This window comes from Bubalus bubalis, chromosome 12, assembly GCF_019923935.1.
Source record: "Bubalus bubalis isolate 160015118507 breed Murrah chromosome 12, NDDB_SH_1, whole genome shotgun sequence".
In the NCBI taxonomy this organism is placed as follows: domain Eukaryota; kingdom Metazoa; phylum Chordata; class Mammalia; order Artiodactyla; family Bovidae; genus Bubalus; species Bubalus bubalis.
The window spans coordinates 2,671,538-2,699,197 of NC_059168.1; the positions used below are offsets into that span (position 1 = coordinate 2,671,538).

Below are 27,660 nucleotides of genomic sequence, written 5' to 3' on the forward strand. Positions count from 1 at the left end.
GCCCTGGGTCATGCCCTCTTTCCTGGACTCAGCTTCCATCCCGGCCACGTTTCCCTGGCCCCCCAACCTTGCTCTCAGTGACCACCCCACCCCTGCCCACCCCCCTGCAGATCACCCGGCAACAGTACCAGAACGGGCTACTGGCCTCACGCATGGAGAACTGCCCCCAGTTCCCCCTGGACGGGTGTACCATCTGCACCGAGAACTCAGCTGACAAGGCCGAGGCGCTGCCGGTGGATGAGACCACGAACCTGCTGAATGAGCGCAACTCCTTGCTGCACAGAACGTCTCACGAGAGCGCCATCTGACAGGAGGGCCCGGGGTCCCCCGCCAGCCCCGCGGGGGCCTCCCCAGTGGGCCCACAAGAAGACAGGGAGCCTGTTAGGCCGGAAGGGGTACAGTTACCCTGTCTGACTGAGCAGCCAGAGGGTCCCCTGCCTGAGGGGGACCTGGTCTCAGACAGGGACCTCTGAACAGCTTGGAGGTGGCAGCTGCACGGCCCTGGACTGTCGGGCAGCATACCGGCCACCAGGGGCGCGTCTGGATTCAGCTCATCGCACCTCTTTTTAAATATCATAGGGGGAAGGGAAGACAGGGTTAAGGAACTTTATTTAAAAGCAATTTTTTTTTCCACAAAAACTTTAAAAGGGGTAGGGTTTCTCACCCCGGGAAGCAATAGCCATAATGTGCTCCCAGTTGTGGCCTCCTGGCTGCACCCCTGACTCAGGGAGCCACTTCTCCCTGCTCCTCTTCCACGCCCTCCAGAGATGGCACCGCCGTGGCCTCCTGGAGGAAGATTTCTTCTTAGGAGAGAAGACAGTTTCCCAGGAAGCAAAGAACCAAATAGCGCTGAGAACAACTGCCTGGACGCACGCTGAGGCTCACCTGTCGTCACCGAGGCCAAGGGATTTTTCTGGGAACCGTGGTCAGGGAGGTGATACTCCAACTGTGGAGAGGAGCACGCCTCCTCCTGTTAATCGCTGGACCCAGGAACCTCCTAGAACTCTGCTGATGGGGTCTCCTGGTGAGTTGGGCTGGGCCGTGGACTCTCAGCCCTGTCCCCGCGATCTGCCTCACATCCACCCCTTTGGACAGCTCTCCCCTTGTCGTGGGGCTGACTCCAAGTGTTAGGGCAGGGTCTCACACCTTTAAGACTGCTAATCAGACTGCTTCCCAGGCCCTGCCCTCAGTTTCACCAAAGGTTTTCCCCAGGTGGGGAGAGTGTCTGTGTTAGAGGGGCTTACCTGTGATGCTCTTTTCGGGGCCAGGAGGGAACTTGGTCATGAGCATCTACATTGTTAGCAATCAGTTTATCCGCCTCCCATCCCATAGCCAAAGTCAAGTCTCGTTACTGACCTACGAAGCCCTTCTTTCCAGACTCCCTGCTTCTAATTCCAAACCCCAGTGTCTCTTGGGGATTGAGGTCAGGAGGATGTGTAGGAAGCCAACCCAAGTGGGTTCTTCATGGCCTTTCCTCTGTGGCCGAGGCTCACCTGACCTTGTTCACGTACTTACAGAACCCGGGAAAGGAGGTTTCCACCTAGAAGGCACCCAGCCAGCAGCCCTGTCCTACACATGAGTGAGATCCTAGTGTGAGCTGTCATCCCAGTCTTTGCTGAAGCCCGTGGTACTGGACCCTGAGTGCCCCAGCCCCATCTGCAGTCCTGCACCATCTCCCTGAGCAGCAGGCTTCCCACTGACGGGGAGGCTGTGGGACCAAAGTCCACTTTGACCTTTTGGTTGGGTGGAACACTTGCTGGGGGGCCTGGAACAGACGAGGGAGCCTCAACAGGCCTTCCCGCATATTATTTATTCACTTCTTTCCTCAACCCGTGAGACCTGGAACCCCAAGTGCGCTGTTGGCAATGACCAGAAAATGCCTCACACCAAGTATACTGGTCAGCTTAACAGGCCTTCCCAGTGACAGAAGTGATTCCTACAAGTCTGGAGAGAAGGTGGTGACACCCATGGGTTCTCAGCCATAAGGAAGACACCAGACCTTCGTGCCCTGTCCAGGGAAACCCCTTAGTTTTCTCCAGGAGCAGCTTGCTCTTCGCGTCCACATGGGGGCTTGCAGTGCGGTTTTCCTGGGGCCTGAGTGCTGCCTGAGCCCACCCACTGCCCGAACCTAGTGTTTGTGTGTGAAGTCCATGGAGCAGGTACACACACTTCCACGGCTACCTCTGTGCACACACAGATGCTCTCAAGAGATGGTCCCTCCTCCCCACCTCTCCCTGTCCCCATTTATAATCACTCTTAGCAGAGGGTCATGGTTATTTCCAAATATTACTGGTCCGATGACTTCCTCTTCCCAGTGCAATTTCTCATTTCCTATTCCAGCCTCTGGTTCCTGGGCTGAGCTGTACCCTGGACCTGGCCCAGCCTTGCGTGTCTTCCCATGGAAGGGGGACTTCCGCAAACAGCAGGCCTCCATATGGGTAGGCGAGTCACAGCCACCGTAGCAAATAACTCGTATTTATTTTGCATAAGATTTTAATTTGTATATTTTTGTGATTTATTTTGGCATTGTTATGAGTTTTGACTCTCGGGGAGTTTTGTTGTTATGACTCTTGTGTCTTTTGTCACAAAACAATGATAATATTTGCTAAACGATATATGGAATTTATTTTTGATTGGTAATAAAAAAATGAAATATGGATAAATCTTGGTGAGCCTGCAGTTGGCCTGTCTGAGCTCAGGACTTGTCACAGAGCTCGAAGTGGCTGTGCTTGGCTATGACAGGGCAAGAGGCAAGCATCCTGGGATTGTTTAGCGCTAAAATTAATGAAACGGACATGTAACATACAAAACATAATCAAGGCTGTTGTCACAGGAGCTAGAGAGTGCCCAGCTGCTGCTAGACCGGTACGGCAAGTGTGCTCAACTGCCACCATTACGAATCCAGTAAAATGGAAACCAGAGGACCAAGGACAGCTGGAATGGGCAAACTGCCCCTCCTCTCTCCTCTAGGGGCTAAAGGAGAAAGGTGCTTCATCTAAACTATGATCGCATCGTCTAAGAACAGCAGTTGCCTCTCGGTCAAGACTTGGAGGCTGGTTGTGGTCTCCAAGTTGGAGTGCCCACCCCCAGAGAGCCCACCTAGAAGGGACCTCACTGCATCCACTCCGGAGGCTTCAATCGGGAAGACTCCCACAGTGCCCCCAGGTGCCTAGCCAATGGGTAATCGAGTGCACCCAGGCCAGGGGCTCAAGGAACCCTGGCTTAAGAGGGGAATTGGGGGGAATGCTAGGCATTGGGTAGGCAGAAAGGAAAGAGGACATTTCAGATAAAAGGAATAACAAAGGCAGAGTCCTGTGTATAGGTGGGCAAGAATAAATTTCTTTCATCCATCTGCCCCACACACGTTTCAGCCTCTGCTACATGCCACATGCCACCACCCCCTCAGGCTATCTTCTCCACCTGGAACATTCTCCCAGATCTGTGTGAGGCTCACCCCTTGCTTCATCTAAGCCTCTGTTCAAATGCTACCTCCTTGAAGAAGTCTTCCCCCATCAGACCACTCAAAATTTGAGTTTGGCCCCCATCCCTCTGTCCATCTCCTCATCTTGCCTTGTTTTTTTCTCTGTAGAACTTAACTGTCAGGTATTAAAATAAGGATTTGTGTATTTTTTGTTGTCCTCACACTAGAGCTTAAGCTCCAGCAGGTCAGGGTATTTGTTATTTCAACTGGCAGTCCCAGTGCACTGCAGGCACCGGATGCAGGAAATACTTGTTGAATGAATGAATGAATGGGCCTTACCAGAAGGTAAGTACCGGATTTTATTGGAGGGGAGCATGCTACTCCTATAACCTTGATTGAACCTAGTAAAGATGGTCGAGGAAAACTGGCTAGAGGAAGTGACGTATATAGACTTGAGAGAGAAGGAGGAGTCAGTCAGGGGTCACACACGATAGTTTTGGGTTTAAAACTCAAGAATAAATATTTCAATAAAACATGGAAATGTCTTGAGCTGAATGGTCAGAAAGGAAAATCACCTATGGGGGACCTGAAAGTCTGGTGACAAGTGTCTCCACCGATGCTGTGATAATGGACCAAAGAATGGTGCAGAGCCAAGGAAGACAGAAGCTGGTAAAGTGGTGTGGGACCTGTGTTGTTCATAGAAAGTCATTCATGGGCAACTTTGTTTGCCCTGCGCTGGATCCTTTGGGTCTCATGGTTTAAATCATCATTTGTGTTTTCCAAGTGTGATCTGATTGTTCTATCCAAAGGTTTCCCTGCCAAAATAAGTTACAAGGTTGTTTTCCAAGGGAGTCTGAGACCAGAGGAAAAGTAACTTGTCAGAGGTCAGAGCCCTGTGTAGATGTACTGGGCGTTTTTCCCACCTTGCCTCTGGAACTGTTCTTTGCTGGTTAACTTTTCAGGCATTGTGGCTCATTTCAAGCTGTTGTCCATTCTGTCTGTGTCAGCATTTTTATCTGGACTTAGAGACAGAAGTGTGAACCAAAGGGACTGAATCTATTATTATTTTTTCAAAAGAGGCATGCCAGTCCGGTGGAAAGGGTCAAAGGTCATAATTGCTTCTGCTGGCAGCTTATTCTGGAATTTTTCAGACAATACTTATGTTGGTCACTCATCACAGGTTTACTCATTTTTGTACATTACCTTCCACACAAGTATACTTCACTTAATTGTGACCACAGTGCCTAAGCTTTTTAATAGTATTTTCATGACAATATATGTGTTTCTATACAGTCCTTGCAAAGACCATTTTAAATGACACGCATATGGCTGGTCTTATCAGTCTACTTATGTTAGGAAAGTTGAAAATACATAAAAACGTAGAAAATACAAAAAAAAAAACCATTTTGTCGGGACACTTATAGAGAAGTCTTGTTAGCTTGTCTTATTTCCTTACAACCAAGTCAAGTTCACATATAACAGGTTGAGGAACATTCCATACTGTCAAGCACCATACAGTCTTCTAAAACAACAATCCGGGGAGGATCCTCTTGAATCGTTCCTGTTGGTCGTTAGGAATTATTTTCCCAAGGATGCTCTGCTAGAAGTGAAGTGACCAGATACAGTAATTCCTGACAGAGATGCCAACTCCTAGTGTGGCTGGGATGGCGACAGGGTATTAGGCTGATCGCTTTGGAACCCATCATCCGTGCCCAAGTAGTATTCACTTTTCTCTGGTAAAGCGTATTAATAACGAAGTAGCTGCGAGGATCCAATGAGGCAGTGATTTCGTGTGTTTACGTACTTCGTTCTCTCTGGCAGGGGTGCAAGTTCATCTAAGGAGGGACTGAGTGTGTGTCACGTCCCAGATCCATAGCAGAGTCGCGCGCGATCAAGGAATAGTTTCAATAAGCTTTAGCTTCCGACGTCCGGTCGTCGGTTCTTTTAGCCCTCTTCGAGGTTTGGGTCGTTGGTTTTTGGGAAAACGGACCATCTCCCTTCGTTAAATTCTCTATCTGCAATTTCAGGAGCGCCACTCCTCTCGGCGGCCCAAGTCCCGAGCCAGGGACTTCCCAGAGTAAGGGCCTGGCCTCCCGGCGCTGGGGACGGCCGAAGAGAACTAGACCCCCGCGGAGAGCGGGCCAGCTCGCCGCCCAGCGTCCTCCTGGTGCTGCGGCCCGGGCCCACAGGGCCGAGAGCCCCACGCCCCCGGCCCGCCCCGGGATCGCGCCGCTGCTTGTTTACTCCCCGGCGCAGCCTAGTCCGACCCTGGGGCCCGCCTCCACCCGCCGCCTATTGGCTGAAAAGACTCCAGGGCTGGCGACGATTGGCCCGGCGGAGGCGGAGAGGTAGGCTGCGCGGGAGGCCGAGAGGGGGCAGCAGGCGATGGCGGCGGCGGCGGCGGCGGGTCGGCTAGGCTGGTTGCTCGCCGCGCTCTGCCTGGGCAATGCCGCCGGGAAGGCGGCGCCGGACCCGCGAGTGCTGGGCGTCTGTCTAGAGGAGGACGGAGCGGCGGGCGCGGGGTGGGCGCACGAAGGGGAGGTGCGGGCCGCGCCGGAGGCCACCTTCCGCTTGCGCCTCTTCGGCTCGGGCTTCTCCAACAGCTCCTGGTCCTGGGTGGCTCCTGAGGGGGCGGGTTGCCCCGAGGGCGGGCCGGCCGCAGCGCCCGACGACGCGGCGGCCCCCACGGGCGAGTGGCGTGCGTTGCTGCGCCTGCGCGCCGAGGCCGCGCGCCCGCACTCTGTGCGGCTGGCGGTGCGCGGGGAGCCGGGGGATTCGGCGGCCGAAGAGGCGGCAGCCCTCACGGGCGAGTGGCGCGCACTGCTGCGCCTGCGCGCTGAGGCCGCGCGCCCGCACTCGGCGCTGCTGGCCGTGCGTGTGGAGCCGGGCGGCTCGGCAGCCGAGGAGGAGGCGCCGCCCTGGGCTCTGGGCCTGGGGGCGGCGGGGCTGTTGGCGCTGGCGGCTCTGGCGCGGGGCCTGCAGCTGAGCGCACTGGCGCTGGCGCCCGCCGAGGTGCAGGTGCTGCGCGAGAGCGGCTCGGAGGCGGAGCGTGCGGCGGCGCGGCGCCTGGAGCCCGCACGGCGCTGGGCGGGCTGCGCCCTGGGCGCGCTGCTGCTGCTGGCCAGCCTGGCGCAGGCGGCGCTGGCGGTTCTGCTGTACCGCGCGGCCGGCCAGCGCGCCGTGCCGGCCGTGCTAGGCAGCGCGGGGCTCGTGTTCCTGGTGGGCGAGGTGGTGCCGGCCGCCGTGAGCGGGCGCTGGACGTTGGCACTGGCCCCGCGCGCGCTGATCCTCAGCCGCTTGGCGGTGCTGCTCACCCTGCCCGTGGCGCTGCCGGTGGGCCAGCTGCTGGAGCTGGCGGCGCGGCCAGGGAGGCTGCGCGAGCGCGTGCTGGAGCTGGCGCGCGGCGGCGGCGACCCCTACAGCGATCTCAGCAAGGGTGTGCTGCCCTGCCGGACAGTGGAGGACGTGCTCACGCCCCTCGAGGACTGCTTCATGCTGGATGCCAGCACCGTGCTGGACTTCGGCGTCCTGGCCAGCATCATGCAGAGCGGCCACACGCGCATCCCCGTTTACGAGGACGAGCGCTCCAACATCGTGGACATGCTCTACCTCAAGGACTTGGCTTTCGTGGACCCCGAAGACTGCACGCCGCTCAGCACCATCACCCGCTTCTACAGTCACCCACTCCACTTCGTCTTCAACGACACCAAGCTGGACGCCGTCCTGGAGGAGTTCAAGCGAGGTAACTGTTGGGGAATCGCGGAGGGGACTCGAATGTCAGCTGTCTCTCCCCAGAGAAGAGTGGGGTTTAGGGAAGCCTTGGGGAAAGGTCCCAACCCGGTGGACGACAGGGAGGCCTCTGAGCGGCCTTTTAATGAAGATGATGGTTTTTTAGCTCCAAATGATCTTGCCTTTGGTTCCGAAAATGACAGTACTATAGACAACAAAAATCTTTTCCGGGCAGGCCCCCAGTTTGGGGAGATATGTGTACTTGACTAACTCTCCAGCTTTTTACCGGGTCATTTTTGTGGGCTTGGGCTTTGTGGCAGGTCCAGACTCTTGGATAGAAACTGAAAGAACATAGAGTATACAGTCTAGATACCTGGACGCTGCTGTTTGCACATGTGTAATACCAAAGTAGCTGAACCTGTGATGTTTCCAGCGTGTCATTGTTAAGGTCAGTGATGGGCTATTGCCTTCCTGATTACAGAAAAGGGTATGATTGATCATTACTTCCTGTAGTGTGAAAGAAACTTCCACTTTGATTTCAGCAGAAGCAACTTGATGGAGGCCAGTCAGTCTCCCCTTCCTTTAAAAAAAACAATAAAAACCCAAGTAAGGGCTTAAGTTCTCTTAACTCCACATTTTTGTCCTCTCCTTTCACCCGCGTTCAGGTGAAAACTGAGACCCTCCCGTTGTGAAGATTCGGGTTCTCCTGCAGTCTCCCTCTCTGTGATTGGGCTTGAGGTCTTCCCCAGAGCTTGGTCATGCTTCTCACACCTGAACTTCTGTGGGGACACTTCTGGTCTCTGAATGAGCTTGACCATAAAGACTGCAAAAATGAGGCCGAGAAGTGAGCAAGGCCCCCTCATAATGACTTCCTGACAGCTGTGAGGTCTCCAGGTCCCAGGATCCCATAGGAGGTTCCCTGTGAGCCCCTGGACTGTCAGGGCAGGGAGGCAAAGCTCTGCCGTACTGACCATTAGTACTGCTGTATGCCAGCCACTTGGAGAAGGCAATGGCAAGCCACTCCAGTACTCTTGCCTAGAAAATCCCATGGATGGAGGAGCCTGGTGGGCTACAGTCCATGGGGTCCCCACGAGTCGGTTGTGATTGTGCGACTTCACTTTCACTTTTCACTTTCACGCAATGGAGAAGGAAATGGCAGCCCACTCCAGTGTTCTTTCCTGGAGAATCCCAGGGAGGGCAGAGCCTGGTGGGCTGCTGTCTATGGGGTCGCACAGAGTTGGACACGACTGAAGCGACTTAGCAGCAGCAGCAGCAGCAGCAGCAGCAGCAGCATGCCAGCCACTAGTGGGCACACTCCTGCACCATCTCCTTTAATCCTTTCAAGAGGCTGGGGTTTTAAAGAATTAGGCAGTTACTGTTACTACTGTTTCTCGGGATTGGGTGGGAGACTTTGATGGCAGCTCTGGCTGCTGCACTGGAGAATCTCTGGGTGCTTCTACTTGTTTCCTCAGAATGTAGCCATGCAGCCCTGCTCTGGGGAGAGGAGCCCGGGATCCGGGCAGGCAGAGCCTCCCAGGAGCAAATGCTCCATCTCCGAGTAATACGGTATTTTCTGAGGCAGTGGTGGTTCTCGTGGCTGTGTGGCCAGCCGGCCTGGCCCTGGAGTCAGCAGGGGAGGGTATCATCTTCCCCCTGCCACCTTTCAGCTTGAGGCCAGGCTTGACCACCAGGGCGGTGGCTGCAGGCAGAGCATAGCACCCTGTTTAAGTGGTTTCCACAGATCACTGACTGGTGTGGAGACCAGGGTAGGGGGGTCCCCGTGGTTGGGGGGCCCAGTGAGAGGTGATGGTAGCCTGAACAAGGGTGCTCAGTGAGCATAGAAAGGGAACACCCAAGAAGGCATTGGAAGGTGGGCTTCGGATTTTGTGGTTTGCTGAGGGGCTGTGGGAGAAGGCAATGGCAACCCACTCCAATACTCTTACCTGGCAAATCGCATGGACCGAGGAGCCTGGTAGGCTGCAGTCCATGGGGTCGCTTAGGAGTCGGACATGACTGAGCGACTTCACTTTCACTTTTCACTTGCATGCATTGGAGAAGGAAGTGGCAACCTACTCCAGTGTTCTTGCCTGGAGAATCCCAGGGACGAGGGAGCCTGGTGGGCGGCCGCCTCTGGGGTTGCACAGAGTTGGACACGACTGAAGCAACTTAGCAGCAGCAGCAGCAGAGGGGCTGTGAGGCGGGAGGAGGAGCTGAGGATGAATGTGGGTTTGACTTGGTGGTGGCCTTGCCTTTCCCTGAGGCCGAGCACACGCAGGGAAGAGAGGGCTTGGGGGTTGGGGCCGGGGCGGGCAGATGAGTTTGTTGTGAACACTGGAATTTGTGTGCAGTGGCCTGAGACGTGGGTTGCTAGGAGCAGCCCATGTGCAGTGAAGCACAAGTGAAAGTCGCAGGCAGGAGGGAAGGATCTGGATGTCGGTGGGGAATCGGTCCTGGGGAGTGATCCTAGAAAGCCGAAAGAGAGGCACTAGCAGGGCAGGGGTGGATGGGCAGTGAGGATGGGTGCTGAGGACAGCCAGGGCCCTGGAATGTCCTGGAAGCTGAGGGAAGGAGAGTGATCAGGAGAGGAGGCTTGCAACATGTCCTTTGGATCCAACAACCAGGATACCCTTGACCTTGCAAGAGCAGTTGTGGCATGGCGTGGGGAAGCTGGGGTGGGGGCCAGCAGTGAAGGAGGATGGCCCAAGGAGACTAGAGAGCGGTGGCTCGGAGAGGCCCGGCAGGGTGGGAGGCCTTCTGCTCTGGTGGTGTTTTCCCACCTTTTCTTCGTTAGCTTTTAAAACATTCTTAATTAGAGGAAAATTGTTTTACAATGTTGTGTTGGTTTCTGCTGTACAGTAACTCCAGCTATAATTTTACATATGTCCCCTTCCTCTGCTGTTTTTATTTATTTATTTAATTTGGCTGTGTGGCATGTGGGATCTTAGTTCCCTGACCAGGGATCGAACTGCAGCCCCTGCGGCCAGAAGCATGGATCTTAGCTAACCACTGGACCACCAGGAACGCCCTGCTGTTTGGTTCTAGTATGCGGGAATCCAGTGGGCTTAGGTCTAAATGTTGGTAGGAAGTTGCTGGTAGGGAGGGACAGCCACAGTGCAGGCTGCTCTTCTTCTGGGGTGGTTGCCTTGGGGCAGCTCTGGAGAGCCCCTTCTAGAAGGTAGTTGGGGGGTACAGTGTGGAGGTTGAATGGAGGACTCTTTGGTCCCCTTGACCTCCTGATTCCTGTGGACAGCGAGGGCCATTCTCAGGGCAGGATAGCTTTATCTTTCCTGTGTCACCTGAACCCTCTGCTTCTCCTGTGCGATGCAGCCCTTCGGCAGCTAGCTTTATGTTTCCTCACTAAAGTCCTCATTAACCCAGCCCTCTTCTTCATTCCTCTGCTCATGAACATGGAGCATATTGTAGCCTCCGTGGTGCACGAGGTTTTAGAAATCAGTCCCCTTCTTGTCTCTCTGCCAAGTGTATGAGGCAGGGGTCCCTCTGAATTCCCTGAGGCGGAAGGCCCTGGCATCTTGGCAGTTACCATTTCAGGCCCCATTCCTTTCTCTCTTTCAGATTGTGGTTTGTTCTGGAACTTTAGAGTCTGGAAGAGGCCCCTTCCCTGATGAGGTGCCCCTCAGTCAATGTGCAGACCCGAGGTGACAGCTGATTGTTTTGTGCACACGTTTCCAGGAGTGTAGACTTGGAGGTGTAGTTCAGTTCAGTTCAGTTCCTCAGTCGTGTCCGACTCTTTGCGACCCCATGGACTGCAGCACACCAGGCTTCCCTGTCCATCACCAAATCCCAGAGCTTAGTCAAACTCATGTCCATTGAATCGGTGATGCCATCCAACCATCTCATCCTCTGTCGTCCCCTTATCTTCCTGCCTTCAATCTTTCCCAGCATCAGGGTCTTTTCCATTGAGTCATCTCTTCACATCAGGTGGCCAAAATATTGGAGCTCCAGCATCAGTCCTTCCAATGAATATTCAGGACTGTTCTCCTTTAGAATTGATTGGTTTGATCTCTTTGCAATCCAAGGGACTCTCAGGAGTCTTCTCCAACATCACAGTTAAAAGTATCAATTCTTCAGCTCTCAACTTTTTTTAAAATTTATTTATTTTAATTGGAGGCTAGTTACTTTACATTATTGTAGTGGTTTTTGCCATACATTGACATGAATCTGCCACGGGTGTACATGTGTTCCCTATCCTGAACCCCCTTTCCACCTCCCTTCTTATCCCATTCCTCAGGGTCATCCCAGTGTACCAGCCCTGAGCACCCTGTCTCATGCATCGAACCTGGACTGGTGATCTGTTTCACATATGATAATCTACATGTTTCAGTGCTATTTTCTCAAATCATCCTACCCTTGCCTTCTCCCGCAGAGTCCAAAAGACTGTTCTACACATCTGTGTCTCTTTTGCTGTCTCACATACAGGGTTATCGTTACCATCTTTCTAAATTTCATATATATGTGTTAGTATACTATACTGGTGTTTTTCTTTCTGGCTTACTTCACTCTGTATAATAGGCTCCAGTTTCATCCACCTCATTAGAACTGACTCAAATGTATTCTTTTTAATGGCTGAGTAATACTCCGTAGTGTATATGTACCACAGCTTTCTTATCCATTCGTCTGCTGATGGACATCTAGTTTGCTTCCATGTCCTAGCTGTTGTAAACAGTGCTGCGATGAACATTGGGGTACACGTGTCTCTTTCAGTTCTGGTTTCCTCAATGTGTATGCCCAGTAGTGGGATTGCTGGGTCATATGCCAGTTCTATTTCCAGTTTTTTAAGGAATCTCCACACTGTTCTCCATAGTGGCTGTACTAGTTTGCATTCCCACCAACAGTGTTAGAGGGTTCCCTTTTCTCCACACCCTCTCCAGGATTTATTGCTTGTAGACTGTTTGATAGCAGCCATTCTGACCAGCGTGAAATGGTACCTCATTGTAGTTTTGATTTGCATTTCTCTGATAATGAGTGGTGTTGAGCCTCTTTTCATGTGTTGGTTAGCCATCTGTATGTCTTCTTTGAAAAAATGTCTGTTTAGTTCTTTGGCCCATTTTTTGATTGGGTCGTTTATTTTTGTGGAATTGAGCTGCAGGAGCTGCTTGTATATTTTGAGATTAATTCTTTGTCAGTTTCTTTGTTTGCTATTATTTTCTCCAGTTCTGAAGGCTGTCTTTTCACCTTGCTTATGGTTTCCTTCATTGTGCAAAAGCTTTTAAGTTTAATTAGGTCCCATTTGTTTATTGTTGCTTTTATTTCCATTACTCTGGTAGGTGGGTCATAGAGGATCCTGCTGTGATTTATGTCAGAGAGTGTTTTGCCTATGTTTTCCTCTAGGAGTTTTATAGTTTCTGGTCTTACATTCAGATCTTTAATCCATTTTGAGTTTATTTTTGTGTATGGTGTTAGAAAGTGTTCTAGTTTCATTCTTTTACAAGAGGTTGACCAGTTTTCCCAGCACCACTTTTTAAAGAGATTGTCTTTTCTCCATTGTATATTCTTGCCTTCTTTGTCGAAGATAAGGTGTCCATATGTGCGTGGATTTGTCTCTGGGCTTTCTATTTTGTTCCATTGATCTATATTTCTGTCTTTGTGCCAGTACCATACTGTCTTGATGACTATAGCTTTATAGTATAGTCTGAAGTCAGGCAGGTTGATTCCTCCAGTTCCATTCTTCTTTCTCAAGATGGCTTTGGCTATTCAAGTTTTATTGTATTTTCATACAAATTGTGAAATTATTTGTTCTAGTTCTCTGAAAAATACCATTGGTAGCTTGATAGGGATTGCATTGAATCTATATATTGCTTTGGGTAGAATACTCATTTTCACTATATTGATTCTTCCCATCCATGAACATGATACATTTCTCCATCTATTTGTGTCATCTTTGATTTCTTTCATCAGTGGTTTTTTTTTTTAATTTTTTTTTTTTTATTTCTACCTGCACTATAAGCACTTTATCATCAGTGTTTTATAGTTTTCTATATATAGGTCTTTTGTTTCTTTAGGTAGATTTATTCCTAAGTGTTTTATTCTTTTTGTTGCAATGGTGAATGGAATTGTTTCCTTAATTTCTCTTTCTGTTTTCTCATTGTTAGTGTATAGGAATGCAGGGGATTTTTGTGTGTTGATTTTATATCCTGCAACTTTACTATATTCATTGATTAGCTCTAGTAATTTTCTGGGGGAGTCTTTAGGGTTTTCTATGTAAAGGATCATGTCATCTGCAAACAGTGAGAGTTTTACTTCTTCTTTTCCAATCTGGATTCCTTTTATTTCTTTTTCTTCTCTGATTGCTGTGGCTAAAACTTCCAAAACTATGTTGAATAGTAGTGGTGAGAGTGGGCACCCTTGTCTTGTTCCTGACTTTAGGGGAAATGCTTTCAATTTTTCACCATTGAGGATAATATTTGCTGTGGGTTTGTCATATATAGCTTTTACTATGTTGAGGTATGTTCCTTCTATTCCTGCTTTCTGGAGGGTTTTTATTATAAATGGATGTTAAATTTTGTCAAAGGCTTTCTCTGCATCTGTTCAGATAATCATGGTTTTTATCTTTCAATTTGTTAACATAGTGTATTACATTGATTGATTTGTGGATATTAAAGAATCCTTGCATTCCTGGGATAAAGCCCACTTGGTCATGGTGTATGATCTTTTTAATACATTGTTGGATTCTGTTTGCTAGGATTTTGTTAAGGATTATGTTCATCAGTGATATTGGCCTGTAGTTTTCTTTTTTGTGGCATCTTTGTCAGGTTTTGGTATTAGGGTGATGGTGGCCTCATAAAATGAGTTTGGAAGTTTACCTCCCTCTGCAGTTTTCTGGAAGAGTTTGAGTAGGATAGGTGTTAGCTCTTCTCTAAATTTTTGGTAGAATTTGGCTGTGAAGCCTTCTGGTCCTGGGCTTTTGTTTGCTGGAAGATTTCTGATTACAATTTTGATTTCCGTGCTTGTGATGGGTCTGTTAAGATTTTCTATTTCTTCCTGGTTCAGTTTTGGAAAGTTATACTTTTCTAAGAATTTGTCCATTTCTTGCAAGTTGTCCATTTTATTGGCATACAGTTGCTGATAGTAGTCTCTTATGAGCCTTTGTATTTCTGTGTTGTCTATTGCGATTTCTCCATTTTCATATCTAATTTTGTTGATTTGATTCTTCTCCCTTTGTTTCTTGAGTCTGGCTAATGGTTTGTTTATTTTATTTATCTTCTCAAAGAACCAGCTTTTAGCTTTGTTGATTTTTGCTATGGTCTCTTTTATTTCTTTTGCATTTATTTCTGCTCTAATGTTTATGATTTCTTTCCTTCTACTAACCCTGGGGTTCTTCATTTCTTCCTTTTCTACTTGCTTTAGGTGTAGAGTTAGGTTATATATTTGATTTCTCTTCTGTTTCTTGAGGTAAGCTTGTATTGCTATGAACCTTCCCCTTAGCACTGCTTTTACTGAGTCCCTTAGGTTTTGGGTTGTTTTGTTTTCATTTTCATTTGTTTCTATGCATATTTTGATTTCCTTTTTGATTTCTTCTGTGATTTGTTGGTTATTCAGAAGTGTGTTGTTTAGCCTACATATGTTTGTATTTTTAATAGCTTTTTTCCTGTAGTTGACATCTAATCTTACTGCATTGTGATCAGAAATGATGCTTGGAATGATTTCAATTTTTTGAATTTACCAAGGCTAGATTTATGGTCCAGGATGTGATCTATCCTGGAGAAGGTTCTGTGTGCACTTGAGAAAAATGTGAAATTCATTGCTTTGGGGTAAAATGTCCTATAGATATCAATTAGGTCTAACTGGTTCATTGTATCATTTAAAGTTTGTGTTTCCTTGCTAATTTTCTGTTTAGTTGATATATCCATAGGTGTGAGTCAGGTATTAAAGTCTCCCACTATTATTGTGTTACTGTTAATTTCCCCTTTCATACTTGTTAGCATTTGCCTTACATATTTTGGTGCTCTGATGTGGGGTTCATGTATATTTATAATTGTTATATCTTCTTGGATTGATCCTTTGATCATTATGTAGTGTCCTTCTTTGTCTCTTTTCACAGCCTTTATTTCAAAGTCTGTTTTATCTGATATGAGTATTGATACTCCTGCTTTCTTTTGGTCTCCATTTATGTGAAATATCTTCACTTTCAGTCTGTATGTGTCCCTTGTTTTGAGGTGGGTCTCTTGTAGACAGCATATATAGGGGTCTTGTTTTTGTATCCATTCAGCCAGTCTTTGTCTTTTGGTTGGGGCATTCAACCCATTTACATTTAAGGTAATTATTGATAAATATGATCCTGTTGCCATTTACTTTGTTGTTTTGGGTTCAAGCTTATACACCTTTTCTGTGTTTCCTGTCTAGAGAAGATCCTTTAGCACTTGTTGGAGAGCTGGTTTGGTGGTGCTGAATTCTCTCAGCTTTTGCTTTTCTGTAAAGCTTTTGATTTTTCCTTCATATTTTAATGAGATCCTTGCTGGGTACAGTAATCTGGTTTGTAGGTTTTTCTCTTTCATCACTTTAAGTATGTCCTGCCATTCCCTTCTGGCCTGAAGAGTTTCTATTGAAAGATCAGCTGTTATGGGAATCCCCTTGTGTGTTATTTGTTGTTTTTCCCTTGCTGCTTTTAATATTTGTTCTTTGTGTTTGATCTTTGTTAATTTGATTAATATGTGTCTTGAGGTGTTTCACCTTGGGTGTATCCTATTTGGGACTCTGAGTTTCTTGGACTTGGGTGGCTATTTCCTTCTCCATTTTAGAGAAGTTTTCAGCTATTATCACCTCAAATATTTTCTCATGGCCTTTCTTTTTGTGTTCTTCTTCTGGGACTCCTGTGATTCGAATGTTGGGGCTTTTGACATTGTCCCAGAGGTCTCTGAGGTTGTCTTCATTTAATTCTTTTTTTTTTCCCTCTCTACTCTATTTATTTCCACCATTCTATCTTCCACCTCACTTATCCTATCTTCTGCCTCAGTTATTCTACTGTTGGTTCCCTCCAGAGGTTTTTTTTTTTTTAAATCTCATTTATTGCATTATTCATTATTGATTGACTCTTTTTTATTTCTTCTAGGTCCTTGTTAAACATTTCTTGCATCTTCTCAATCCTTGTCTCCAGGCTGTTTATCTGTAACTCCATTCTGTTTTCAAGATTTTGGATCATTTTTACTATTATTATTATGAATTCTTTTCCAGGTAGACTCCCTATCTACCCCTCTTTTGTTTGGTTTGGTGGGCTTTTATCATGTTCCTTAACCTGCTGAATATTTCTCTGCCTTTTAATCTTGTTTAGGTTGCTGTGTTTGGGGTGGCCTTTCTGTATTCTGGCAGTTTGTGGTTCCTCTTTATTGTGGAGGTTCCTCCCTGTGGGTGGGGTTGGACGAGTGGCTTGTCAAGGTTTCCTGGTTAGGGAAGCTTGTGTCCATGTTCTGGTGGGTGGAGCTGGACTTCTCTCCGGAGTGCAATGAAGTGTCCAGTAGTGAGTTTTGAGATGTCTTTGGGTTTGGTGTGACTTTGGGAAGCCTATATATTAAAGCTCAGGGCTATGTTCCTACATTGCTGGAGAATTTGCATGGTATGTCTTGCTCTGGAACTTGTTGGCCCTTGGGTGGATCTTGGTTTCAGTGTAGGTATGGAGGCTTTTGGACTTCCCTGGTGGCTCAGACAGTAAAGCATCTGCCTACAATGTGGGAGACCTGGGTTCGCTCCTTGGGTCAGGAAGATCCCCTGGAGAAGGAAATGGCAACCCACTCCAGTATTCTTGTCTGGAAAATCCCATGGACAGAGAAGCCTGGTTGGCTACTGTCCATGGGGTCGCAAAGAGTCGGACACGACTGAGCGACTTCACTATCTATCTATCTATGGAGGCTTTTGGATGCACTCTTATCGATTAATGTTCCCTGGAGTCAGGAGTTCTCTGGTGTTCTCAGGTTTTAGATTTAAGCCTCCTGCCTCTGGTTTTCAGTCTTATTCTTACAGTAGCCTCAAGACTTCTGCATCCGTATAGCACAGATGATAAAACATCTAGGTTAATGGAGAAAAGATTCTCCACAGTGAGGGACACCCAGAAAGGTTCGCTGAGTTACATGGAGAAGAGAAGAGGGAGGAGGGAGATAAGGGAGATGGAGGTGACCAGGAGGAGAAGAGGGGGAATCAAAAGGGGAGAGAGCAGGCTAGCCAGTAATCACTTCCCTGTGTGCTCTCCACAGTCTGGATCCCTCAGAGACATTCACGGAGTTAAACAGAGAAGAGGGAGGAAGGAGACAGAGGTGGCCAGGAGGAGAAGAGGGGAAATCAAGAGAGAGACAGATCCAGCCAGTAATCAGTTCCCTAAGTGTTCTCCACAGCCCAGAACACACAAAGAGATTCACAGTGTTGGGTAGAGAAGAGAAGGGGGAGGGAGGAGATAGAGGTGACTAGGGGAGAAAAAGGAGAGTCAAAAGGGGAAGAGGGCAATCAAGCCAGTAATTACACTCCTAAGTAAAAATAGGTACTAAAGATTGGATTCTTAAAGGTACAAAATTGATAACAAATACTAAAAAGCAAAGATTAAAAATCTAGAGTAGAGATTTGCTTTAAAAATAGGGTATTTTTTTTTTGCAAGGTAATAGGTTACAAAAATGAAAATTAAAGGAGTAATAAAGGACTAAAATTTTTTTTTTTAATTTAAAAAATGATAATAGTAAAAATATATCTTGGAATTTCTCTGAAGCTGTTGCGGGCAGTGTGGGGTCAGTTCAGTTTCAGATAGTTCCTTGTTCCAGCTTATACTTCTCAAGGTCTGCAGGCCCCTTCCAGTGTAGTCGGTGCTAACTACAGGGTTTTGATTTGTTGCACCTGTCACTTCCAAAGCAGCTTCCCTCTGTTTATTTTGGCTTCCTCTGTTTGCAGGTCTCTTCAGTATCTAACTTCCACCCTGATACAAGGGGGCAAAGGGGGTCACTTGTTTGGGGTCACTTGTTTAGGCTCACTTGTTCAGTCGTGCTGTGGGGAGGGAGGAGCACTGCAAACAAATATCACTGGGGAGTGCTCGCAGTGTCTGGGCCACACGGGGTTTGGCCCCGCTCACGGCGGCGTGTGTGCTTTCCCGGCAGCGTGTGTGCTTTCCCGGTCTACACTGCTCAGGCTCCAGGTTGTTCTGCAGGGGGACTGTCTAAAGGGGGCCCTGGGCTGCGTGCACTTCCCAGGTCTAAGCCACTCAGGTTCAGGTTCTTGGGTACTCCACAAAGGCGCAGACTCAGTTAGCCTGCGTTTGTGCCCTTCCCAGGTCCGAGCAGCTCAGGCGCCCAGGTGCTTGGCAAGCGCGCTCTCCCCAGGTGGGGCAGGGCGTCTTATCGCCTCCCCTGTCCCAGCCGCTGCAGTCTCAGGTGTGCTGTGTGTCTCCTCTGGGGAGCTGATCGCTGGCTGCAACCCTCCTGGCGGATGTCAACCGTCCAGAATCCCAGGAAGACTCGGTTAGCAACTGGGAGCCTGCTCGCAGTTTGGTAGAGGATGCCGTCCCTGGGGCCGGGATTGTCCCTCTGGCTGCAGCCCGCCTGCCTTCCTGCCTCCGGTGGGGCATGGGCTGGTCCGCAGCTGGCTAGCTCTCCTCTGGTATTCGCTCAGTCCTTTGTTTTGTGAGCGGGCCTGGCAGTGCCCTAGGTTAGAGGTTTTTGCGGAAAAGTTCTCTCTCTCTCTTTTTTCTCTGGCTATCCCACAGTCTGGATTGCTATCTCAACGTTATCTCCCTCAGATTGCCCCCAGGGCATTCAGTGCCAGTCCTTCCCCTAAGCAGTGCAGCACGCGCCTCCCTGTTCAGCCCCCGCTTGCTGGTGGTGGATCCCAGCGTCTGGGCTACTTCTCCACTGGGAGTTGCCATTAGGTACGTCATCTGTGGGTTTTATTTATTTATTTATTTATTTATTTTTCCTCCTGGTTATGTTGCCCTTGGAGATTCCAAAACTCCCCACAGACTCTCAGGTGAGAGGGTTTCCTGGTGTTTGGAAACTTCTCCTCTTTTACAACTCCCTCCCTGGGATGGGTCTCCATCCCTAACTCTTTGATCTCTCTTTTTATCTTTTATATTTTGTCCTACCTCCTTTTGAAGACAATGGGCTGCCTTTCCGGGTGCCTGGTTTCCTCTGCCAGCGTTCAAAAGTTGCTTTGTGGAATTTGCTCAGCGTTCAAGATGATCTTTCGATGAATTTGTGGGGGAGAAAGTGGTCTCCCCATCCTATTCCTCCACCATGTTAGGACTGCCCCCTCAGCTTTCTTTATAGTCCAGCTTTCACATCCATACATGACTGCTGGCAAAACCACAGCTTTGAGTAGACAAACCTTTGTTGGCAAGGTAATGTCTCTGCTTTTTAATATGCTGTCTAGGTTGATCATAGCTCTTCTTCCAAGGAGCAAGCGTCTTTTAATTTCATGGCTGCAGTCACCATCTGCAGTGATTTTGGAGCTCAAAAAAATAGTCTCTCACTGTTTCCATTGTTTCCCCATCTATTTGCCATGTGATGGGGCCAAATGCCATGATCTTAGATTTTTGAATGTTGAGTTTCAAGCCAACTTTTTCACTCTCCTCTTTCACTTTCATCAAGAGGCTCTTTAGTTCCTCTTTGCTTTCTGCCATAAGGGTGGTGTCAGCTGTGTATCTGAGATTATTGATATTTCTCCTGGCAGTCTTGATTCCAGCTTGTGCTTCATCCAGCCTGGCATTTTGCATGATGTACTCTGCATAGGAATTAAATAAGCAAGGTGACATTATATAGCCTTGTTGTATTCCTTTCCTGATTTGGAACCAGTCCATTGTTCCATGTCCAGTTCTAACGTGCTTCTTAACCTTCATACAGATTCTCAGGAGGCACGTAAGGTGGTCTGATAGCCCCATCTCTTTTAAGAATTTTCCACAGTTTGTGGTGATCCACACAGTCCAAGGGAGACCCGGGTTCAATCCCTGGGTTGGGAAGATTCCCTGGAGAAGGAAATGGCAACCCAGTCCAGTACTCTTGCCTGGAAAATCCCATAGACGGAGGAGCCTGGTAGGCTATAGTCCATGGGGTCGGAAAGAGTCGAACATGACTGAGTGAATTCACTTTTCACACAGTCAAAGGCTTTGGCGTAGTCAATAAAGCAGAAGTAGATGTTTTTCTGAGATTCTCTTGCCTTTTCAATGATCCAGTGGATGTTGGCAATTTGATCTCTGGTTCTTCTGCCTTTTCTGAATCTAGCTTGAAGCGTGTGAGATGTGTGCAATTGTGTGGTAGGTTGAACATTCTTTGGCATTGGAATGAAAACTGACCTTTTCCAGTCCTGTGGCCACTGCTGAGTTTTCCAAATTTGCTGGCATATTGAGTGCAGCACTTTCACAGCATCATCTTTCGGGATTTGAAATAGTTCAGCTGGAATTACATCACCACCACTAGCTTTGTGCATAGTGATGCTTCCTAAGGCCCATTTGACTTTGCACCCCAGGATGTCTGGCTCTAGGTGAGTGATCACAGCATCGTGGTTATCTGGGTCATGAAGACCTTTTTTGTACAGTTCTCCTGTGTATTCTTGCCATCTCTTCTTAATATCGTCAACTTCTGTTAGTAAGTAACAGATGGTGTAGTAAGTAGCGCATACTTTCTGTAAAGCCATTAACCCCTGCCTTCTTTGTCAGCCCTCAGTTACCTCAAGGACATTCAGCCAAAGGAGGAATTAGAAGAGGGGAGCTTTTCGGAGTCCATTTCAGATTCGCTGAGTTCTGGTTCATTGTTTGGCAGAAACCAAAGGATTGTTTCAGCTCTGAAAATAGTTAGACTTGCTCAGGCATTTGTGAGGGACGATCACACGGTACTTTTCTCATAGGATACATTCAAACAGTTTAAAAAAAAACTGAAGTGAGAAGACAGGAATTTCAACTCCAATTGCATTTTTAGGAATGTTCTAGAAATTTGGTCCTCTAGCATCCGTGTCATTGGTGAGGGTTCTCAAGCCTGCTAACTAAAATGAGAGCGCTGGAGCTTTCCCCGGCTTCCTGGTTGGTATTGGCAGGTATGTGGTCCACCTTGGCCTTTGGCAGGGAGAGCCCGAGGCCTCTGTCTTGGGGCATGTATCAGTGTTTGTAGTCAGCCAGCCAGGGCCCCGTATCTTGCGAGCATTTTACCCGGTCAGATGAGGAACTTGAGTCTCTCCAGCTGCCCTTTCTCTGTGTGCCTCTTAGCCCTTTCTCCTGGTTGCCTCCTGGACCCCTCAAACGTTCTGTCTTAAGGTTAAGTCACGCAGCCAGTGTTTGAGGGATCTTCCAAGGCTCTGCTTTCTTCTGTTCATTATTGAATTATCTCCTCACTGAGAACCCTGAGCCTCTTCTATAGAAGTTTAAAGCATGGGAGGACTTTGTCATTTCTGTAGTTTCCTGGAAGGAAGGGGATCCTCTCTGCTCCCAGGTGGCCATCTCAAACCTGAGCTTTGGTTCTCAAAATCCAAAAAGACTGTTGACCAATATTCTGTGTTGAGGCTCAGGCTTCCTCATGTGGCCTGATGGATTTATATTCAGTGGTTGTCTCTCCAGGACCTTCGTAGCAATGCTGCCTGCCCACTGGTGTCAGCCATTCCCAGCTCAAATATCATGGGCTGGGAAATGTGTAGAAGTTCCTCATTTGGTGTCTGTGTCTCAGCAGGAATGGGCGGGCAATGCCCCAGGCATCCCTCACCCGTTCCTCATGGGAAGAGGGGAGGCAACTTAATGTGGGCTTTTCCACCTTTAATTTTGCCCCAGGATGGTGGAACCCCCTGAAGAAGGCTGCTTGCATCTCTCCAGCTGGGCCCTGTGCTGAGGATGGTGCCTTGGCACCATGCATGTCACCCAAAGAGAATGAGGCTCCTGAGATCCAGTCTGTTGTTCTCTTCAGTGAAAGTCACTTGTGCAGGGCGTGAGGAGAGTGGACCCAGAGCCAGCTGTCTGGGTGCCAGATTGGGGGGGCGGTCACTGACTCTCTTGGCCTCAGTTTTCTCTGTAAACTGTAAAATGCAAATAAAAAATACTATGTGCCTCATAGAGTTAGTTGCCAGAGATTTGGTAGGTTAATCAGTGACTAAAGCACCTGGTGGCTGACACTCAGCAGGCAAGCACACAGGACAGGCACGTCTCGGCTCCAGACCACTGTGATAAAGTGAGGCGTGCAAATGGTTTGGTTTCTCAGTGCATATAAAAATTATGTTTATGTTGCAGTCTGTTAAGTGTGCAATTGGCATTAGGTCTGAAAAAAACTATGTATCTTAGTTTAAAAACATTTTATGGCTAAAAGATGTTAACACCATCTGAGCCTTCAGTGAGTTATAAACTTTGATGGAGGAGGGTCTTGCTTCCATGTTGGTGGCTGCTGGCTGATAATTATGGGTGGTGGTTGCTAAAAGTTGGCATGGCCACAGCAGTTGTTTTTTTTTAATTGGAAGGTAATTGCTTTACAATATTGTGTTGGTTTCTGCTACACATCAACGCGAATCAGCCACAGGTTTACATGTGTCCCCTCCCGCCCACCTCCCGCCCCATCTCATCCTCTAGGGTGAGCACCCGACTGAGCTCCCTGTGTCACACAGCATGTTTCCACTGGGCACCTGTTTTACACATGGTAATTCATGTGTCTCCTTGCTCCCCTCTCAACTCGCCCCACCCTCTCCTTCCCCCACTGTGTCTACAAGTCCCTTCTTTTTGTCTGTGTCTCCATTGCGGCCCTGCAGAAGGTTCATCAGTACCATCTTTCTAAACCCCATGTATATGTATTAATATATGATATTTGTTGTTCTTATTTTGACTTCACTGTGTATAACAGGTTCTAGGTTCATCCACCTCATTAGGACCGACTCAAATGTGTTCTTTTTTATGGCTGAAGAAGAGATAAGAAAGCCTTCCTCAGCAATCAATGCAAAGAAATAGAGGAAAACAACAGAATGGGAAAGACTAGAGATCTCTTCAAGTAAATTAGAGATACCAAGGGAACATTTCATGCAAAGATGGGCTCGATAAAGGACAGAAATTGTATGGACCTACCAGAAGCAGAAGATATTAAGAAGAGATGGCAAGAATACACACAAGAACTGTACAAAAAAGATCTTCACGACCAAGATAATCATGATGGTGTGCTCACTCACCTAGAGCCAGACATCCTGAAATGTGAAGTCAAGTGGGCCTTAGAAAGCATCACTACGAACAAAGCTAGTGGAGGTGATGGAATTCCAGTTGAGCTATTTCAAATCCTGAAAGATGATGCTGTGAAAGTGCTGCACTCAGTATGCCAGCAAATTTGGAAAACTCAGCAGTGGCCACAGGACTGGAAAAGGTCCGTTTTCATTCCAATCCCAAAGAAAGGCAATGCCAAAGAATGCTCAAGCTGCCGCACAATTGCACTCATCTCACACGGTAGTAAAATAATGCTCAAAATTCTCCAAGCCAGGCTTCAGCAATACGTGAACCGTGAACTTCCAGATGTTCAAGCTGGTTTTAGAAAAGGCACAGGAACCAGAGATCAAATTGCCAACATCCGCTGGATCATGGAAAAAGCAAGAGAGTTCCAGAAAAACATCTGTTTCTGCTTTATTGACTATGCCAAAGCCTTTGACTGTGTGGATCACAATAAACTGTGGAAAATTCTTCAAGAGATGGGAATACCAGACCACCTGACCTGCCTCTTGAGAAACCTGTATGCAGGTCAGGAAGCAACAGTTGGAACTTGTCATGGGACAACAGACTGGTTCCAAATAGGGAAAGGAGTACGTCAAGACTGTATATTGTCACTCTGCTTATTTAACGTATATGCAGAGTACATCATGAGAAACGCTGGGCTGGAAGAAGCACAAGCTGGAATCAAGATTGCCGGGAGAAATATCAATAACCTCAGATATGCAGATGACACCACCCTTATGGCAGAAAGTGAAGAGGAACTAAAAAGCCTCTTGACGAATGTGAAAGAGGAGAGTAAAAAGTTGGCTTAAAGCTCAACATTCAGAAAACGAAGATCCTGGCATCTGGTCCCATCACTTCATGGGAAATAGATGGGGAAACAGTGTCAGACTTTATTTTGGGGGGCTCCAAAATCACTGCAGATGGTGACTTCAGCCATGAAATTAAAAGATGCTTACTCCTTGGAAGAAAAGTTATGACCAACTTAGATAGCATATTCAAAAGCAGAGACATTACTTTGCCAACAAAGGTCCATCTAGGCAAGGCTATGGTTTTTCCAGTGGTCATGTATGGATATGGATGAAATGGCTGGATGGCATCACCGACTCGACGCACGTGAGTTTGAGTGAACTCTGGGAGTTGGTGATGGACAGGGTGTGCTGCGATTCATGGGGTCACAAAGAGTCGGACACAACTGAGCGACTGAACTGAACTGAACTGAATACTCCATTGTGGCCGTTTCTTAAAATAAGACTACAGTGACGTTTGCCGCATGAACGCTTCCTTTCACCAGCAGTCTCTCTCTAGGAGGCAGCAGAAACGTTTGGTAGTGTTTTACCCACGGTAGACATTCTTCCAGATTGCGACTGTGTCCTCTCAACTCTGCCAGCCCCTTATCAGGTAACTTGGTAGAATGTTCTAAATCTCTTCTTGCCATTTCAACAGTCTTTGCAACACCTTTAACATGAATAGCGTCCATCTCAGGAAACTGCTTTCTTTCCTCATCTATGAGAAGCAGCTCCTCATCTGTTGAAGTTTTACCACAAGATGGCAGCAATTCAGTCACTCTTCAGGCTCCACTTCTAATTCCCGTTCTCTTGCTGGTCCCACATCTGCTGTTACTTCCTCTAGTGAAGTCTTGAAGCCCTCAAAGTCATCTGTGAAGGTTGGAATCATCTTCTTCCAAACTCCTGTTAGTGTTGATATTTTGACCTCTTTTCATGAATCATGAATGTTCTTAATAGCTTCTTGAATGGTGAATGTTTTCCAGAATGTTTTCAGTTGACTTTGCCCAGATCCATTAGAGGACTTGTACCTATGACAGCTGCGGCCTTATGAAATGTAGTTGTTAAATAATAAGACTTGCGAGTTGAACTCCTTCATCTGTGGGCCGCAGTGTGATGAGGTGTTAGTAGGCATGAAAATAACATTCACCTTGTTGGACATCTCCATCAGAGCTCTTTGGTGACCAGATGCATTGTCAGTGAGCAGAACTACTTTGAAAAGAATCTTTATTCTGAGCAGTAGGTCTCAACTGGGCTTAAAATATTCAGTAAACCACATTGTAAAATGATGTGTTGTCATTCAGGCTTTATTATTCCATTTGTAGAGCACAGGCAGAGTAGATTTAGTGTAGTTTGCATAGGCCCTAGGATTTTAGGAACGGTCAGTGAGCACTGGTTTCAACCTGAAGTCACCTGCCAACTGCATTCAGTTCAGTGCAGTTCAGTCACTCAGTCGTGTCCGACTCTTTGTGACCCCATGAATCGCAGCACACCAGGCCTCCCTATCCATCACCAACTCCCAGAGTTCACTCAAACTCACGTGCATCGAGTCGGTGATTCCATCCAGCCATCTCATCCTCGGTCGTCCCCTTCTCCTCCTGCCCCCAATCCCTCCCAGCATCAGAGTCTTTTCCAATGAGTCAATTCTTCACATGAGGTGGCCAAAGTACTGAGTTTCAGCTTTAGCATCACTCCTTCCAAAGAACACCCAGGGCTGATCTCCTTTAGAATGGACTGGTTGGATCTCCTTGCAGTCCAAGGGACTCTCAAGAGTCTTCTCCAACCCAACAGTTCAAAAGCATCAATTCTTTGGCGCTCATCTTTCTTCACAGTCCAACTCTCACATCCATACATGACCACTGGAAAAACCATAGCCTTGCCTAGATGGACGTTTGTTGGCAAAGTAATGTCTCTGCTTTTGAGTATGCTATCTAGGTTGGTCATAACTTCCCCCCTGACAAGAGGGTCAGCTGTCCTTTGACACTTTGAAACCAGGTCTTGCCCTCTGCTCTCTGACTGTGAGGTCCTTCATGATATCTTCTTCCAGTAGAAGCTGCTTTGTCTACACTGAGCGTCTGTTTTTCAGTGCAGCCACCTTCATTAATGATCTGAGCTAGCTCTTTTGGATAACTTGGTACAGCTTCTACATCAGCACTTGCTGCTTCACCTTACACTTTCTATGTTATGGAGTCAGCGCTCCTTAAACCTCATGAACTGATCTCTGCTAACTTCAAAATTTTCGTCTATAGCTTCCTCACCTGTCCCAGCCTTGATAGAATTGACAACAGGTTGTGGCTGGTTTGATCTTCTCTCCAGACCACTCAGACTTTCTCCATATCAGCAATAAGATTGTTTGGTTTTCTTATCATTCACGTGTTCATTGAGTTGTTCAGTTGCTCAGTTGTGTCTGAGTCTTTGTGATCCTGTGGACTGCAACACGCCGGGCTTTCCTGTTCTTCATCATCTCCCGGAGTTTGCTCAAACTCATGTCCATTGAGCCAGTAACGCCATCCAGCCACCTCATCCTTGTCGTCCCCTGCTCCTCTTGCCCTCTGAGTAGTGCATTTATTTATATGCTTGTTTGTGTTTATTTTGAGGAAGTAGCTCTTTTAATTTCCTTTAAGAACTGATTCTTTGCTCTCATGACTTGGCTCTTTGATGCACGAGGCCTAACTTCTGGCCTGTCTCAAATGAGTCAGCTCTTCACATCAGGTGGCTAAAGTATTGGAGTTTCAGCTTCAACATCAGTCCCTCCAATGAACACCCAGGACTGATCTCCTTTAGGATGGACTGGTTGGATCTCCTTATAGTCCAAGGGACTCTCAAGAGTCTTCTCCAATACCACAGTTCAAAAGCATCAATTCTTCGGTGCTCAGCTTTCTTTAGAGTCCAACTCTCACATCCATACATGACCGCTGGAAAAACCATAGTCTTGACTAGACGGACCTTTGTTGTCAATGTCTCTGCTTTTGAATATGCTATCTAGGTTGGTCATTACTTTCCTTCCAAGGAGTAAGCATCTTTTAATTTCATGGCTGCAGTCACCATCTGCAGCCTAGAAAAATAGTCAGCCACTGTTTCCTCTGTTTCCCCATCTATTTCCCATGAAGTGTTGGGACCAGATGCCATAATCTTAGTTTTCTAAATTTTGAGCTTTAAGCCAACTTTTTCACTCTCTTCTTTCACTTTCATCAAGAGGCTGTTTAGTTCTTCACTTTCTGCCATAAGGGTGGTGTCATCTGCATATCTGAGGTTATTGATATTTCTCCTGGCAATCTTGATTCCAGCTTGTGCTTTATCCAGCCCAGCGTTTCTTATGGTGTACTCTGCATAGAAGTTAAATAAGCAGGGTGACAATATACAGCCTTGACGTACTCCTTTTCCTATTTGGAACCAGTGTGTTGTTCCATGTCCAGTTCTAACTGTTGCTTCCTGACCTGCAAATAGGTTTTTCAAGAGGCAGGTCAGGTGGTCTGGTATTCCCATCTCTTTCAGAATTTTCCACAGTTTATTGTGATCCACACATAGGCTTTGGCATAGTCAATAAAACAGAAATAGATGTTTTTTTGGAACTCACTTGCTTTTTCGAT

At 47.6% G+C, this 27,660-nt stretch overlaps 2 protein-coding genes across 6 annotated transcripts in view; both read left to right on the forward strand.

The window, feature by feature from the left end:
• The window catches only part of CNNM4 (cyclin and CBS domain divalent metal cation transport mediator 4), a 37,243-nt gene extending 34,580 nt beyond the window's left edge, over positions 1-2,663 (forward strand). For 2 of the 3 annotated variants that reach the window (XM_025260649.3, XM_006059875.4), the window contains one exon: positions 111-2,663. In XM_025260649.3, coding sequence (XP_025116434.2) covers positions 111-308 — 198 coding nt within the window. In that variant the 3' untranslated portion in view covers positions 309-2,663. The remainder of the gene's footprint in view (positions 1-110) is intronic. The other variant, XR_006543177.2, reaches the window with a different exon arrangement.
• Positions 2,664-5,743: 3,080 nt separating this feature from the next.
• CNNM3 (cyclin and CBS domain divalent metal cation transport mediator 3) overlaps positions 5,744-27,660 on the forward strand; it is a 33,914-nt gene continuing 11,997 nt past the window's right edge. The window contains exon 1 of one of the 3 annotated variants that reach the window (XM_045162189.1): positions 5,744-7,163. In XM_045162189.1, coding sequence (XP_045018124.1) covers positions 5,807-7,163 — 1,357 coding nt within the window. In that variant the 5' untranslated portion in view covers positions 5,744-5,806. The remainder of the gene's footprint in view (positions 7,164-27,660) is intronic. The other 2 variants (XM_045162188.1, XM_025260648.3) reach the window with 2 other exon arrangements.